General features: G+C 44.0%; 1 protein-coding gene across 1 annotated transcript in view; it reads right to left on the bottom strand.

Moving 5' to 3' along the window:
* stab1 (stabilin 1) overlaps window positions 1-17,220 on the bottom strand; it is a gene marked incomplete at both ends in the record, with an annotated part of 79,376 nt that overhangs the window by 24,013 nt on the left and 38,143 nt on the right. The window contains 18 exons of the mRNA XM_080728018.1: window positions 1,089-1,160; window positions 1,877-1,953; window positions 2,337-2,462; window positions 3,310-3,389; window positions 3,474-3,519; window positions 4,358-4,453; window positions 4,662-4,860; window positions 6,042-6,155; window positions 6,999-7,130; window positions 8,499-8,633; window positions 11,259-11,363; window positions 11,937-12,038; window positions 12,637-12,714; window positions 13,563-13,680; window positions 14,758-14,888; window positions 15,755-15,814; window positions 16,474-16,566; window positions 16,751-16,846. Coding sequence (XP_080584144.1) covers window positions 1,089-1,160; window positions 1,877-1,953; window positions 2,337-2,462; window positions 3,310-3,389; window positions 3,474-3,519; window positions 4,358-4,453; window positions 4,662-4,860; window positions 6,042-6,155; window positions 6,999-7,130; window positions 8,499-8,633; window positions 11,259-11,363; window positions 11,937-12,038; window positions 12,637-12,714; window positions 13,563-13,680; window positions 14,758-14,888; window positions 15,755-15,814; window positions 16,474-16,566; window positions 16,751-16,846 — 1,860 coding nt within the window. The remainder of the gene's footprint in view (window positions 1-1,088; window positions 1,161-1,876; window positions 1,954-2,336; window positions 2,463-3,309; window positions 3,390-3,473; window positions 3,520-4,357; window positions 4,454-4,661; window positions 4,861-6,041; window positions 6,156-6,998; window positions 7,131-8,498; window positions 8,634-11,258; window positions 11,364-11,936; window positions 12,039-12,636; window positions 12,715-13,562; window positions 13,681-14,757; window positions 14,889-15,754; window positions 15,815-16,473; window positions 16,567-16,750; window positions 16,847-17,220) is intronic.

Raw genomic sequence — 17,220 nt, 5'->3', positions numbered from 1 at the left:
GCTCCCTATTCTATGCGCATGTGATATGATATGTGATATCTTAAATCATGCAACTGAAGGTTCAATGTTACCGGTATGTGCATGTAATCTGTATATCATGCTTTGCTCTGAGGGGTTAGTGATATCAGATTATGTCTCATGTTCGAGCAGATAATCTGTATGATCGCAGCAGAGCTACACCGCCAAAACTAAATGCAATATCATTGCATATGATAATAATATTGCAAAAAAAACTAAATTGGTGTGGTTATTCTGAGTGGAAATATATAAACTAATTAGTGTAGTTACCGTTCTAGTAGATCCCCTACAGTCCTTTCCATCCTGGATCCGTCCTGGTGAACAGGTACAGTTGACCTGACCCTGTACATTCACACACCTGGCAAACTTACCACAACCTCCATTATCCTACACACACACACACACACGCACGCGCGCGCGCGCACGCACGCACGCACGCACGCACGCACGCACGCACGCACGCACGCACGCACGCACGCACGCACGCACGCACGCACGCACGCACGCACGCACGCACGCACGCACACACACACACACACACACACACACACACACACACACACACACACACACACACACACACATTTACATATCATTTGATATTATTATGATAATACATGATATGAAGATATTGTTGCTGTCGGGCAGAAACCTTATTCTCCATAATGATATTCAAACTTTTCTGTTTTTTCCCCCCCCTTAAATTAATGCTACTTCGTCATACATTCTTCAGTCAGTCTTCAGTGTCACACAAAAGTACCAAGACGTTAAATTGAAATTGCTTTTCCTTTGTTCTGTGAAATTGAAAGTGGTTAAGTATGTCTGTGCATAATATAAATATTTAACCAATAAAATGTATTGACAAAAAATTTCAAAATAACAACTTCCAGTTGCATCTATTGAAACACAGGTTATTCTTTTCTATTTGGTGAAAAGTAACCGTTCTGGACCTAGGCGGTTTCAACCTGACAGTGACATTGTAATTAATTATTATTATTATTGATAATATACGATACAGCAGTGGGTAAAGTGTATAGTATTCTGTTTATGAACAGTAGTCAAACACTCACAATGCTACACAGGTTGATGGGGAAACAGAAGGGGTAGTATCCAGAGAAACCAGGCAGACAGGAACAGGCTGTCTGGAACAGTCAGAAAAACACAGTCAGAAAAACACAGTCAGAAAAACACAGTCAGAAAAACACAGTCAGAAAAACACAGTCAGAAAAACACAGTCAGAAAAACACAGTCAGTAAAACACAGTCAGTAAAACACAGTTAATGAAACACAGTGAGCAGTGTTGTTTTTGACAGCACATTTTGATTTAGTTATAGTCATAATCTTTTGAATAAAATGTATTTTAGTTTTAGTCATAAGTTAGTCACCCGAAAAGTTTTAGTTTTAGTCTAATTTTAGTCGAATATCATAAGATGTATTATTGGCAGGCCTTGATGGCATCGTAATGACTGATTTCACACTTCGTTGCGTGCTGAAAATAGCCGATCTACAAGCTCACAACGTGTCGCGTCGCGAGCAACCAAACATAAAATGACTGTCTTCTCCACTAGTCCCTCCCTAACGTTTTAGTCTAGTTTTTATTTTAGTGTTAGTCATCATAGTTTAGTTTTTATTTTGTTTTCGTCAGTGAAAAAAACGTAGTCGACTAAAATTTTCGTCCTAGTTTTAGTCAACAAAATCAACACTGTCAGTCAGTCAGTCAGTCAGTCAGTCAGTCGACACAGGGCTATGTCACAGTGTTACAGTAGCTAATAGAATGCAATAAACAGGTATGTCACAGTGTTAGTTGTCTGACCATGTTTATTTTGTGTTACAGGAAGTTAGAAGAGCGGTAACTTACTGTATTAGGTCCGGTTCTAATACATGCTGCAAACTTTGGATTGCAACCACCATTGTTAACCAGACAACCGTCAATCTCTGTAAACACAACAGCATTAGAATGAATGTGTTTGTGTTAACAAAAAGAAAAGGTATTCCTTTCTTCATAAGCACACGTGTGTGTGTGTGTGTGTGTGTGTGTGCGCGCGCGCGTGCGTGTGCGTGCGTGCGTGTGTGTGTGTGTGCGTGTGTGTGTGTGTGTGTGTGTGCATGTGCCTGCGTGCTTGTGTACAGTATGTGTTTGACAATGGCAAGGAATTCAGAGTCTATGACCCATAGTTCCACACTAATAAAGTGGGCTGCTATAGTGAATAACACACACACGCATGCACACACACAGGCAACGGCTATGTCGAGTGTCAACATTAGGGCTTCAGGGTTAGGGTCAGAGGTCAGAGGGTCACAGGTCGCCGGTCGGGTACCTTGGCAGTCGACTCCATCTCCAGTGTATCCCTCCTTACAGGAGCATGCCCGCTCTCCTGCAGACACCTTGGTGCACACAGCAAACTGGGAACAGCCTCCATTAGACGTGGAACACAGGTCCACCTCTGGAGAGAGATGGATTTGACAGGCAGACAGACAGACAGACAGACAGACAGACAGACAGACAGACAGACAGACAGACAGACAGACAGACAGACAGACAGACAGACAGACAGACAGACAGACAGACAGACAGACAGACAGACAGACAGACAGACAGACAGACAGACAGACAGACAGACAGACAGACAGAGTCAACCATTCTATTTGTATCAACAAAATGATGCCAGTGCCGTAAAGTGAGTAAATTGGTGCATTCATATCAGCTTTATCCAAAGCGCTTCACAATGTGCTTTAGACCAGTGGTTCTCAACCTGTGGGTCGGGACCCCCAGGGGGGGTCGCCAAATTATTTTGGGGGATCCCCAGACGTTTAGCTAAATGTTAACATTGTTTTCTCACTCAACAGTAAACAGACCAACATACTGTAGAGTTTAAGTGTATAAGATATAGGGTATCTGCACATAATAATACCTCTAAAATGACAAATTAAACATTGGCCAAATTGTCAAATATTAGAGGCAGAAATTGTGGAAATAGCCGATCTACATGCTCACAACGCCTCGCGTTGCGAGACGTTGTGAGCATGTAGATCTGCTATTTTCACAATAGAACCGTGTTATACAAAATGTAATGCCTCAGCTCTTAGTGCTCAGGGTGGGGGGTCCCCCCAGTTAAAATATTTATTTTGGGGGTCGCAGCCTGAAAAGGTTGAGAACCACTGCTTTAGACAGGTACACCAACACAGAGGGAGCCCGGGATCGAACTGGGAACCCTACGTTTTCCCCAAGCAGCCGCTCTACCTGCTGAGCCACTGCCGTGGTCCCACGAGTGTGTTGGTATGCACGCCTACCTTTACAGTGGGTTCCGTTGCCTTGGTAACCAGCCACACACAAACAGGTAGCTTTCTCTCCCATTGGCCCTGTGATACAACTGGACGGGCAGGATAGGTCAGTCAATCGATCAATCAACTGATCAATCAATCAATTAATTATTCAATCAAGTCACGTGACTTACTTGGCGTTCTCGTCACACACACCTCCACATGCGTCATCTTTGATCTCTGAGAGACAGACAGACAGACACACACAGATGCTCTGGAATTATATCTGCAAACATTAAGCATGTAGGCCAGGGTTCCCCAATAGGCGGCCCGCGGGCCATTTGCGGCCCACGGGGGGTAATGTCTGGCCCCCACCAACCCCAGTAATAATGGTGGTATAAGAGCAGCAACAACACTGGTATATCGTCGTTGTCGGGGGGAAACCTCGTATCTCCAAATTTGTACGTTCTTTCCCAAAGTAAAGCCCTACAAGGCCGTCGCACAAAAGTAGTGAAAACAGCTGATCTGCAAGCGATGCGAGGCGTTGTGTGCTTGTAGATCGGCTGTTTTCACTAGTTTAAATCGTTTTTAAAATGATAAATGCATAACGAACGGTTTTGGACATACAAGGTTTTCACCCGACAGCGACGATATCTGAACTGTCCCTGGAGTAGCGGGAACGCCACCGTCGCCCCTTGCAATGTTGTGGCCCTCGGCTTGGTACCCTAGACATAATTCAGCCCTTGGGGAAAACTAATTGGGGAACCCTGATGTAGACTACTGCAGGGGTCTTCAACAGGGGGGTCCGGGACCCCTATAGGGGGTCCTCAGAGTTACTACAGGGGGGACGACCAAATCTTTGTGTGATACGATCATTATTTTCAATGAACAACTTGAACCCTCGCATCCCTATTCTGAGGAGAACTTTAGCCAAAAATTGTAGATCTACAAGCTCTCAACGCTTCGCGCTGCGAGGTGTTGAGAGATTTTCTGGGCTACTGCATAATAGTAATAATATGGATGGAAATGTGTGTGCGTGGCTCAAACACACACACACATTTGTGGGTGTGAGCCTTACCCACAGTACAGTTGACTCCCTTCCATCCTTTGTAGCAAACACATCTTCCACTTCCTGTCAAGCCATCCGCACACTTCCCCTGACCACACACACACTCTGACACACACACACACACGCGCGCGCGCGCGCACGCACACACACACACACACACACACACACACACACACACACACACACACACACACACACACACACACACAGACACACAAGTGAGTGTACTGTGCTCCAGTACAGTATGTGTGTAAATGTACAGTTACTTTCCACCACTGATAATAAAATAATGTGATATATATTTTTTCTTTACTGCTGGTACAGTTGGTTCCATATCTCCCGGGTTCACAGTCTTCACAGGCGCTGCCATGGAAACCCTCGTAACAGCGACACTCTCCGTTGCCTAGCTCCCCGTCCTGACACTGTCCGTGATTGGAGCAGGGAGCGTCCTCCTGGGCACCGGGACACTTGTAGCACTCGTGACCGTAGAAACCACGGCAACAGGAATGGTCCTGTATGAGGATGGGCCGATAACCGTTATTATCGTTTATCGTGATAAAAAACACTCACGATAATCGTATCGTGGAGATTTAAGTTTATCGTGGAATTATACAACGTCATGCACTGGGATCAATTCACCCTTTGTCAAGTCCCGCCCATTGTCCTGCCCCTCTCCACACCCATTGGTTGCTGTGTCTTGGTGGGACATTCAGTGGGACATTCCATCCACTGCCATGTTAATTCAGTTGCTTCATATTGTTATTCTGTGTGCTCAATTCTAATTTCAAACTTTGTTTCAGCCAATTGGAGCTGCTCAGTGGCAGCATAGTGAATCAGCATTTTTTTTAAATGTTTTTATTTCTCCAAAAATTATGTTTTAGCTAATTCAACATAAAAAAGGCGGAACCAGGGCAGGACAAGGCAGATAGAGCCTGCTGGTTGGTCAGTCAGGGACCAACCAGGAGGCTAACAAAGGGTGAATTCTATAATTGGTAAAACTGACATGGAAATAATGTACTTGATACAGTCTGTTCTTCACTCGACCAAATCTCTGCCAAAAAAATAGCCGATCTACAAGCTCACAAAGCATCGCATCGCTACGCGTTGTGAGCTTGTAGATCTGCATTCTGGCAAATGTTCCGCCCCAGGATAATGGATGCTGGGGATATTTTGATATATTCGCGAAAATATGGTAAATCGCGATTTCTTTGGTCACAATAACCGTGACATGAGATGTTCACATCGTCCCATCCCTAGTCCTATAGCACAGAGAATCATTACATTTGGTTGCGACCGTCAGGTCACAAGTTTCTATGAAAACCTCCACCGGCTGTCTGTCAGTCCCTCCAGGCCAGATCTGCCATTTTCTTTGTTATTGCCATTGATAGTTATGTTAATATAACTACATGTTATTGATAGTTATGTATATATTCATATCGTCACTGTCGGGCAGAAACCTCGTATCTCCAAGTTTCAAGTTTGTACGTTTTTTCACCAAGCAAAGCCCTGCTTCATCATACAAGGCTGTCGCACAAAAGTAGTGAAAACAGCCGATCTACGCGAGGCGTTGTGTGCTTGTAGATCTGCTGTTTTCACTAGTTTAGTTCATAAACAAAACGAACGGTCTTGGACGTACAAGGTTTCCACCCGACAACGACGATATGTTATCATGTTATTGTTATTATTGACGTACCTTTGTGATGTAGACACATTTTATGAGACATCCATCAACTATCTTCCTCTTGGTTCCAACTCTCTTCCTGTATTCACAGTTAGGCTTCATTTTGGCCGGAAAACTACTCCGGATCTGCAATAGATACCAGCATTAATATCTATTCTATAACTCTGTGTTTTCAATAGATACCATACCAGCATTAATATATACAGATCTGTATCTACAATAGAGAGTATATGCATCATATACCACTCATCTAGACTGAATGGTGTGCATGTGTGTGTGTGTGTGTGTGTGTGTGTGTGTGTGTGTGTGTGTGTGTGTGTGTGTGTGTGTGTGTGTGTGCGTGCGTGCGTGCGTGCGTGCGTGCGTGCGTGCGTGCGTGCGACGTGCGTGCGTGTGTCATACTGGTTTCAAGAAGCCATAGGGACAGCGAGGAGGTCCCTCACAGTCTGTACAATCACCCTGAGAGACAGACAGAGAGACAGACAATTGTATGGGATATATGCATGTTATTTATACTTTAATATGTTAACACGTGCAAAATATATGTAAATTAAAGCTGAATTCTGTGATATTGATAGTCACGTCATTTCTAAAGCATGTTGGTTGCTACTGTAGTTGAACTTGTCTGTCAAGTGAAAGGGTAATGTAATAGTTGATAGAATTATGTAATGAAGTATACAGTATTTCATTGCTTTCGGGGGGAAAGGAAACTTACTTAAAGGGGTATTTCACTTTCAAACCTTTTTTTTTTACATTTCTTGATTCAGTATATATATATATATATATATATATATATATATATATATATATATATATATATATATATATATATATATACACATTACACACACATATATACATATACAGTATATATATATATGGTTGGGAAACACTGTTCTAATGCATGAGGTGGCCCTTTTTTTCATCATTGGAAAATACCAAGAAAATAATACAATAGTCCATACTCACATTGACCTGCATGGTAACAGGTTTACTGCAGCGGTTCTTGCGGACCGTGAGGACCTGATTGATCACCATGAGGACAGCGGGGGGGTCCACGGTCTCCACAAAGATATCCAGAGGGACGTCATTCACCATGGACTGGAGGAGAGGGGTTTTAGAATTACTATAAATCAGGCCAAGGAGCGCTAAGCTGAGACAGAGATGAAGCGGGGACCCCCACTACACATTGTATATGTTATGTACAATATCTGTTATGTTGCAGATTAACCCTTTTTCATAGATAGCTTCATAAACTTGTTAATGGGTATTTTCAGACAGTTAACCACTTAAACCCTCAATACTTAGAAAACTTCATGCTCTTTCTTCCCCTACACCAAACCTGTTTGCCAAAAATAGCCAATCTACAAGCTAACACTTATATTGTCGGTTAATGTTCCCCTCAGAAGATAAGGAATTTTAGGGTTCAAGTGGTTAATGTAAAAATGTGGTGGCCCCCTTGTAGTAACTCTGAGGTCCCCCTAGGGTTTCCGGGCCCCCGTTGAAGACCCCTGCTATAAATGTTATATAGCATGTGCCAGTGTTGGACGGGAGGAGTAGGACGAAGGTCCTACTGTACGTCCTCCCGGTGGGGGCTCCTCACTGGCAGGTGAGTCAGTAGGATACAACAGCAGTGACAACACAGAAATGTGTGTGGGGAGGAATTCATTGGAATAATGACGAAATTGGGGAGAAAAAGAGGGTGAAAAATAAGTGGCTACTCTAAATGTACAGTATATGTTACAGTGTTTTTGAGGTACCAGTGAGAATGGGACCGGAGCGCTCGTTTTGCAGTTCACCTTACGGGCAGTCCCCGGAAGGAGGCTCCGCTTGCTCCACCTCGCGCCCAAAAACGGTCGCTCCTGGTCTCTCAATCTCACTGAATCTCAAAAACACTGTAACATATACAGTAGTATATGTGTTAAAAAGGCTCCAAGTGTATCTAACTGACCACCTTAATTCTTACCACCTTAAGAATGGTGAGTGCTATTCACCTGCGCTACCTTAAGTCACAGTGCATTATGGCTCCCCATTTTCATGCAGTAGCGGTGAATGACAGTCATAAACATTCGCTCGTCTACAAAGTTTATTAATGTACAGTACTGATGTGCCCGTGTGTGTCACTGATGATTGTAAGTGAATTATTTGGTTCATTTTACCATGCTTTCTAGAGTTCTGCCTGTTTGTTTGTTTATTTAGGCTCCGACGCTGGCTTAGTTGACATTGATTGATTGTTTGCGTATTGTATCCCTTTCATGTCAGCGTCCACATTGCGTGCCCAGGCACATGTGTAGTATATCTCATCTGTGATACAGAGTCATGTAACATGTAAGAGAGTATTTGGGACTGGCGTGTACCTACTGTATGTTTATAAGAGGAAATCACTTTATCCAACACTTTATACAGACCTTACCAAACCTCCATAAGAATATGAACAAAAAAGGTGTTGGTTAAGGTGAAACGTGGTACCTGGTTGAGCCGGTTCAGGTGGAACTGGACCTGGTGGTCGGAGCCCAGCAGGGTGCTTTTCAGCAGGCCGTCTGTCACATGGTCTGGCAGCAGCAGCTGATCTGGGATGACGTGATATTCAAACACTTCTAGAGGCTGAGGGAGAAACACAGCTGGTTCATCCATCCATCCATCCATCCAGCCATCACTCCATTTACCCCATTTACCCCAGGGGTGTTGTTGCCTGGATTATTGCCTGGATTATTCATGAAGCTTTCCCAGAAGAGAAAGATCCCATGATTGTCCGCTAGTTGCGCTGTTTTCCCCCCGCGAGGTACCAAAAAGATTTGTTCTCTACTGGACCCCATTCATTTTCCTCTTTTGATTTTCTAACCTGATTTTCTAACATTGTCATAAATACTTTATGGTTGCTGTCGCTAGTGAAGAACTGCCTTTCAATTACCATGATATGCGTTTTGTGCAAATATGGTCCCATTTATGTTAAGTGTGCGAAGAGTGCAGGCAGCGCAAGGTGAAAGGCAATACGGGGAGGCCTGGAAGGTAATAAATGAGATGACAGGGCGGAAGAGGGCCAAGGAGGGCCAGGTGGAGGGACACAGCCCAGAGGAGAGGGTGGCAACATGGTTCGACCACTTCCAGAGGCTCCTGGGAACATCAGTGGAAGAGGGAGAGGAGGAAAATATACCGACAGTCCTCCAGGGCCTGAACATCGACGACGGACCCTTCACAACCAGCGAGCTCGCCAGGGCAAAATCCACCCTGAGAGAGGGAAAAAGTGCTGGGCCTGATGGCATACCCCCAGAAGTCTTGAAGAACTGCGACCTAGACAACCTCATCCTAGACTTTTGCAACAATGCTCTACAGCACAACAAGCAACCTGAAATATGGTCTCTGTCTAACATCATCCCGGTGCCTAAAGCTGGAGACCTCTCAAAGCCAGACAACTACAGAGGCATCAGCCTGACATGTATCACTGCTAAGGTCTTCAACCGAATGATACTGAACAGGATACGGCATGCCATCGACCCTCACCTGAGAGAGAACCAAAATGGTTTTCGAGAGGAGAGAACAACCGTAGCACAGATCCTGGCATTAAGGAGATTAATAGAGGAGGTGAAAAAGGACAACCTAGCAGCTGTACTGTGCTTCATTGACTTCAAAAAAGCTTTTGATTCTATCCACAGAAGCAAGATGGTGAAGATCCTTGAGGCCTACAATGTCCCTCCCAACATTCTCCGGGCTATCGAGACCATGTACGCAAAAACAAGGGCCAAAGTGGTGACCCCGGATGGCAGCAGTGAGGTGTTTGACATCCGAGCTGGTGTAATGCAAGGAGACACCCTAGCCCCCTACCTCTTCATCATAGTTCTAGATTACGCGCTCAGGAAAGCCATAGGGGGACGAGAACAAGAGCTTGGCTTCACGCTAACACCAAGGAGGTCAAGGCGGCATCCTGCAGTAGTTCTGACAGACCTGGACTATGCGGACGACATCAGCCTGCTCTCCGACAGCATGGAACAAGCACAAGAACTCCTGAACAGGGTGGAGATAGAGTGTGCCAAAGTTGGTCTCAGGCTAAATGCTAAGAAAACTGAGGTTATCACCTATAACCTACCTGATCACTCACCTCTGACAACAACAGAAGGAGCTGTGTTGAAGGAAGTCAAGGACTTCAAGTACCTGGGCGCATGGGTCGACTCAACTGAGAAAGACCTTAAAGTAAGGAAGGCACTCGCGTGGAGGGCCCTGAACGGCATGAACAGTGTATGGAACTCTAACCTCCCCCGCCAAATCAAACTTAGCTTCTTCTTTGCAACGGTGGAGTCTGTTCTCCTCTATGGCAGTGAATGCTGGACCCTGAAGCCAACCCTGCAGAAGTCTCTAGACGGGTGCTACACTAGAATGTTGCGTGCAGTACTCAACATCAACAGGAGTGCACATGTTACCAACAGGAGCCTGTATGAGGGAATACCAAAGGTAAGCGAGAAAATTGCCACCAGAAGAATGAGACTAGCAGGACACTGCCAAAGACACCAGGAGCTTCCAGCCAGCAAATTGGTACTGTGGGAGCCAACACATGGGCACCGGTCGCGAGGACGTCCCACAAAAACATACGTGGACATACTCAAGGAAGACGTAGGGACACAGAACACCAATGAGCTGGCCAGATGTATGGAGAACCGAGATGACTGGAAACAACGATGGAGGGCTCGTCTGAGGACGACCTAGATAGAGATAGATATGTTAAAATTGATGATAAAGTTGCGGGGGGCGTGGCAAACTAAACTGATACCAGCCGGCTGTGTTCTTCTTCGTGTGCTGTATTTCGGGAGGCTCCGACCACATTCTCCCATGTATCCCTGCGGTTGCACGTGACCGTTGGCAGCCAATATCATTCCTTATGATTCCTGGGGTACCATTCAAACAATGATGGCGACACCCATACAAGGGACAAAAAAGCATCATTTTCGCCGCATAGAAACCATTGGCTTCGCATCATCCATATTTTTTTTACAGTTTATGATTCACCCACCCACCCACCCACCCACCCACCCACACCCATTCATTCATCCAACTCTCCAACTTTTGTTGGAGAGTTTGTCTGAGACTACAAAGCTCTAATTCATTCATCAATAAAAACTTTCTTTCCTATGGGTCATATCATAAGAAGCTTGTTTGGACGTTGGATGGTAAATAATTGTAGCATGTAGCTACCTTTAGTCTGTCAACCGTTGGAATGTTTCATCCATCAGGACCTACCAGCTGGGTGGAGTTAGTCTTTCCCAGGTAGTCTCTCACTGCGTCGTTGGTGGGCAGTAGGATGGTGTTGGAATACTTGTCCAGCCTCTCTGACAGGTTGAAGAGCTAACACACGCACACACGCACGACACGTGCACGTGCACGTGCACACACACACACACACACACACACACACACACACACACACACGCACACACACACGTGCGCACAGGAAATAGATACAATACAATGATCAAGGGTCAACAGCAAAGTACTGTACAAGGTCAGATCAAAAACATTCTGACAAAACGATGAGAAACATTAAACAAACAACTCAATTGCTTATACAGTATTTCTGCTATTTTAGAAAAAGATGGGGGTCCCTGGCACAAAGTATTTTAAAATGGGGATCTGTGGTCAAATACCCAATATTTGGGGGTCCTTGTTCACTGATCTAGTCAATGTTAGTTTGACGTGACACACACAGTCACACGGCGCACACGCACGCACGCACGCACGCACGCACGCACGCACGCACACGCACACGCACACGCACACACACACACACACACACACACACACACACACACACACACACACACACACACACACACACAAATTGTAGTTTAGACACAGACAGACAGACAGACAGACAGACAGACAGACAGACAGACAGACAGACAGACAGACGGGTCTTACCAGGGCATGTTCTCTGAACAGGGAGAAGTTGGAGGTGGAGTTCAGGAACTCCATCAGGGAGTGGGGGTCAGGGGGGAGGTCTGAGATGGGTGGGAACAGAAACTGACCACACCCACCAGACAGACAGACAGACAGACAGACAGACAGACAGACAGACAGACAGACAGACAGACAGATAAATACTACAGCAAATTACAGTACATGCTCCAGTTCTTAAATCCTTACAGTGGCTCCTTGCATGTCCAATAATTGATTCAAAATACTACTCTTGGTTTATTAAAGGAAAACTTTGTTGTGTTCATATGTTAGATAGTCATTCGAGAAAAGAAAAGATGAGTGTTAAAAGGTTTTCATTTACTTCCTTCTATAATTTTAGTGATTTTAACGATTTTGATTTAGCAACTTGTACTCATGCCCCAACCACTGAAATCAAAATACTAAAATGGCTAAAACAATAGAAAGCAGTAAATTAAAACATTTTAAGACTCATCTTTTCTCTTCTCTAATTACAATCTAAAATATGAACCCTTGTTTCCATTAAGCTTTGGGACAAAATACATTATCTTCTTGTGCGATACCATGAACCATCCAGATCTGGACAGCTGCCAGGTCAATGTGAGTATGGAACTACAATCTCATCTCATGGTATCTCTGCTTATGAATGATACATTATGTTGAGTGAAAACCAGCGCAGTCAGACCTGGTCTATAATGTGTATATATCCATTGACAGCAGGCAGGTTGGCGCGGATGATGGAGACATTTCCAATCTTCAGCACCTGGAACAAACACAGTGGATATCATAGCTGCACCCAGCCTCTACCTAAAATAGTTTTCTCATCTCCTCTTTCTCATTATTATTTGACAATGGCCAATGTTTGACCAGTTGTTATAGTATAGTTCAGGGGTCTCCAACGTTTTCAGGCCAATGACCCCTTAGCTGAGAGAGAGATGAAGCAGGGACCCCCAGATTCCATATAGTTTCATCGTTTGACAGCACAATCCTCAGTGTATTTTGGATTCATGTCAATTTGAGTTGTCAGATATGTAACCACTTGAACCGTCAATACTTAATAAACTTGACCTTTAACTCTCTTTTGTCCCCTCTACACCAAAAACTCCTTGCCGAAAATAGCCGATCTACAAGCTCACAACGCCTCGCAGCGCAAGGCGTTGTGAGCTTGTAGATCTGCTAAATCTGCTAAATATGGCTAAAGTTCAGAGAATATGGATGCTAGGGTTCAAGTTGTTAATATAAAAAAGGAGAAAAAAGGTTTCTATCACACACAGATTTGAAGGACCCCCTGTAGTAACTCTGAGGACCCCCTAGGGGTCCCGCACCCCCTGTTGAAGACCCCTGGTATAGTTTGTTGATTTCTTTTGATGCAGTAATGTTATTTTTTAATTTCTTTCTTTTCTTTAAAAAAAAAGGTCTTAAAAACTCCTTTGGGTCATCTGGGACAAACTTTTCAGGTCAAGACCCAACAGAGAGATTAAACGTTAGGCCCGGGACCCAAACTAGTGAAAATAGCTGGTCCCCCCAAATCATTTGGGGACCCCCCAGACCCACAGGTTGAGAACCACAGCTGCAGTGTTTGTGTGGTGGTGGGGGTGGGGGTGGTCTTACCCCGGTGTCATTGTTAATGTTGACTGTCCAGCGTGTGGGTGGGCTCAGGGTGGGCACGCTGCTGCCCACCAGCCCCGCCAGCTGCTCCACAGAATACACTCCTGGCAGGAAGTGAGCCCTGCAACAACAACCCAGTGGTGTACAAAGTATATGACAAAATATGACATGAAATCTACAGTTTAACCCTTAAGTTCTGTTCGGGTCATTTTGACCCGTTTTACATTTTCATTTGAAAAAAAAAGGTAGAAGTTTAAATTTTTTCCACCTGAAACTCACTGGCCTTAAAGATTCTTCTGAGATGAACGTGTAAAAAAAATATTTTTGCACTACACCCATGCTACACCCCCCTCATATTTTTTGAACCTTAAGTGCTGTTCGGGTCATTTTGACCCGGAAGCACATAATTATGCACAGAAATACACAGTATTGTGCCAAAACACAGACACACAGCCCCCCCCCCCTTCAAACACCCCCCTTCCGAAGCCCCCCTGTCTGATTTTATTTTTTTTCCTATAAGCATTAGCAATATTGCCCAGTATTAAATAAAGTCGTTTTTTTACATGAATTCCAGCTAAATCAGTAAAAACGCCTAGCTCGTTCAGTGTTTAATGTGATATAGCAAAGCAGAAATGCAAACATTTACCATATATATCATATGAATTGTTTGGTATTGAGTCAAAGTCAATGTATCATGATGATTTGTTAAGTTAAAATTTATATTAGTGTTGTTTTTTTTAAACCAAATATCCCCCGGTTCAAAATGACCCGAACAGAACGAAGGTGTAATGAATCTGAACAGAACTTAAGGGATAAGTGAAGTTGCTCAGGCAATTTACGTGAGTTAAAGTACTGGAGTAGTTGGTTTTAACGTGCTTTTGAAACTCAAAAACAGATTTCTTTCCAACAAAAGTAAAATATGGCAGATCTACAAGCTCACAACGTTGTGCGCATGTAGATCTGCTATTTTCACAATATTCTTTGTTGAGAAAAAACATTTTTTTTTAAAGTTTTTTGAAACATGAAAAAAAGAAAATGCCATGAATAATGAGTATCCTACTCAACTATATGTTGATGCCAAATGCTGTACTTTTTACTCTGGTGAAAGCTTGATTACAGGACGTTTACTTCGTCCTGGATGGAATTCTCTTAAACAGAGTATTTCTACATTGTGGCTGCTGCTATACTTGTCTTTTACTTTACAAAGTGAGGCATGCGGTGGCGTTTCTTCCAGAAGCGGTACTGAGCCGTTGCGCTGGTGACCTCTGAGGACGGAACCAGAGCTGTCATGTTCCCACTGGCATCCAGCTGGCCAATCACATTGCTCAGCTGCATAGATAACAAGTGGAGAAAGCACACACATCCAGACTGTAAGTGCCAGGTGCAAGGCTAGAAGAAAATCATCAAAACCTCGTATCTCCTAGTTTCAAATTTGTATGTTTTTTCGTAAAGTAAAGCCCTGCTTCATCATAAATGGTAAATGGTAAATGGTGCATTTATATAGCGCTTTTAATCCAAAGCGCTTTACATAGATTGTGCATTACATTCACCCATTCACACACACATTTAATTCATACACCGGTGGCGGAGGAAGCCATGCAAGGCACCAACCTACTCACCGGAGGCAATTAGGGGTTCAGAGTCTTGCCCAAGGACCCTTCGACATTAACTCAGGGGGAGCCCGGATTCGAACTGGGAACCCTTCGGGATTTATACCCTTCGTGCTCTAATACCAGTTTCTCTACCCCTGAGCTATGCCGCCCCATCGCCCAATCATACGAGACTGTTGCACAAGACCAGTGATTTTTTTTTAAATGATTAATACAAAACGAACGGTTTTGGACATACAAGGTTTCCACCCGACAACAACAGAATATCAAAGGAAGTTGGAGCGCATACTGCGGTCAAGCTCCAGAAGTCTCCAAATGTATGTATTACCACTGCAAAGTGTGTCGTTTCGAGCCAAGGTGGCTCATCCTAAGGCGTACTGTATATAGCAGTAGTTCTCAGACATTTTCATGTCAAGGACCAGCAAATTGTATTTAGCCACGGACCCCCTTCTGAAAATGTTTTGTGGAAAACATTTTCAACATTTTTCAAATATCTTTTCTGTAAATGTTTTTTTTTTTGTGCTAATGTTCCCCCCAGAATATGGATGCTATGTATGGAATATGTATGGAATATGGTCCACATACCTTCATCATGAGGTAGAAAGTATATAGGGTGGAGCCCTCATCACCATAATTCTCCAGCTCCTAAACACACACACAAACAGAAGCAAAACAGAATAAATATGTTGTTGTTTAGCTGTTCTGTACATGTAACGGCAGACAGTGACAACTGTGTTATTTTTTAACGTTGTCAGACCCTCCATCACTCCAGGGGTTGGAAAGGTTTACTTGAGTAAAAGTACAAAAGTAATGGCATCCAAATATACTTCAAGTACCAAAAGGAAAAGTACAGATAATGCAGAACCCGTTTCACAAGGTATCGTATGTATAAAATGTATCAAAATCTTTTGAAGATAGCAGCACATTTTGGCCAGTACCACTATAGGTATATTACAAGCATTATGGCCAGTATTAGAGGTAGTGAATAATACAAGCATTATGGCCAGTGCTAGAGGTATATTACAAGCATTATGGCCAGTATTAGAGGTACAGTATATTACGAGCATTTTGGCCAGTAGTAGAGGTACAAGCATTATGGCCAGTATTAGAGGTACAGTATATTACTAGCATTATGGCCAGTAGTAGAGGTATATTACAAGCATTATGGCCAGTACTGGAGGTATATTACAAGCATTATGGCCAGTACTAGAGGTATATTACAAGCATTATGGCCAGTACTAGAGGTATATTACAAGCATTATGGCCAGTATTAGAGGTACAGTATATTACAAGCATTATGGTACCTGCAGGACGGTCCCGTAGCAGAGGACTCCATCTCCATGGTAACCTTCTGGACAGGTACAGGTGTGAACCCCAGCCTCAGACGCACACGTAGCCTGATGTGCGCAAACGCACACGCACACGCACACGCACACACACACACACACACACACACACACACACACACACACACACACACACACACGCAAACACACACTTAGAGTGGTTACATGTTTGCATATCTACAGCATGTGTATGTGCACACATGCTCACATGCATGGGTGTGTGCGTGTGTATTACCAGGGCATGACAGCCTCCGTTATCTGTCAGACACGGGTTGACGAGGTCACAGTTGATTCCATCTCCCATGAAACCTGTCTTACACACACACTCGCTCTGTAGACAGACAGCCAGACAGACAGACAGACAGCCAGCCAGCCAGACAGACAGACAGTCAATATTTGTGTGTGCGTGCGTGCGTGCGTGCGTGCGTGCGTGCGTGCGTGCGTGTGTGTGTGTGTGTGTGTGTGTGCGCGTGTTCAAAATACTTTGAGATGGGGGTCCGTGGCCAGATACATATCATTTTGGGGGTCTTTGACATGACAAAGTTTGAGAACCACTGATATAGCAACATATGTTTTTCAGCAAACTGTTAGGATTTAGAAGACATTGTACAATCGGCCTATATCAGCGGTTCTCAAACTTTGTCATGTCAAGGACCCCCAAAATGATATGTATTTGGCCACGGACCTCCATCTCAAAATATTTGT

The sequence above is a fragment of the Nannobrachium achirus genome (assembly GCF_963921795.1).
Source record: "Nannobrachium achirus genome assembly, chromosome: 6".
Lineage (NCBI taxonomy): Eukaryota > Metazoa > Chordata > Actinopteri > Myctophiformes > Myctophidae > Nannobrachium > Nannobrachium achirus.
The sequence above is the reverse complement of the archived record's forward strand: the minus strand, read 5'-3'. Positions and strand labels throughout refer to the sequence as shown.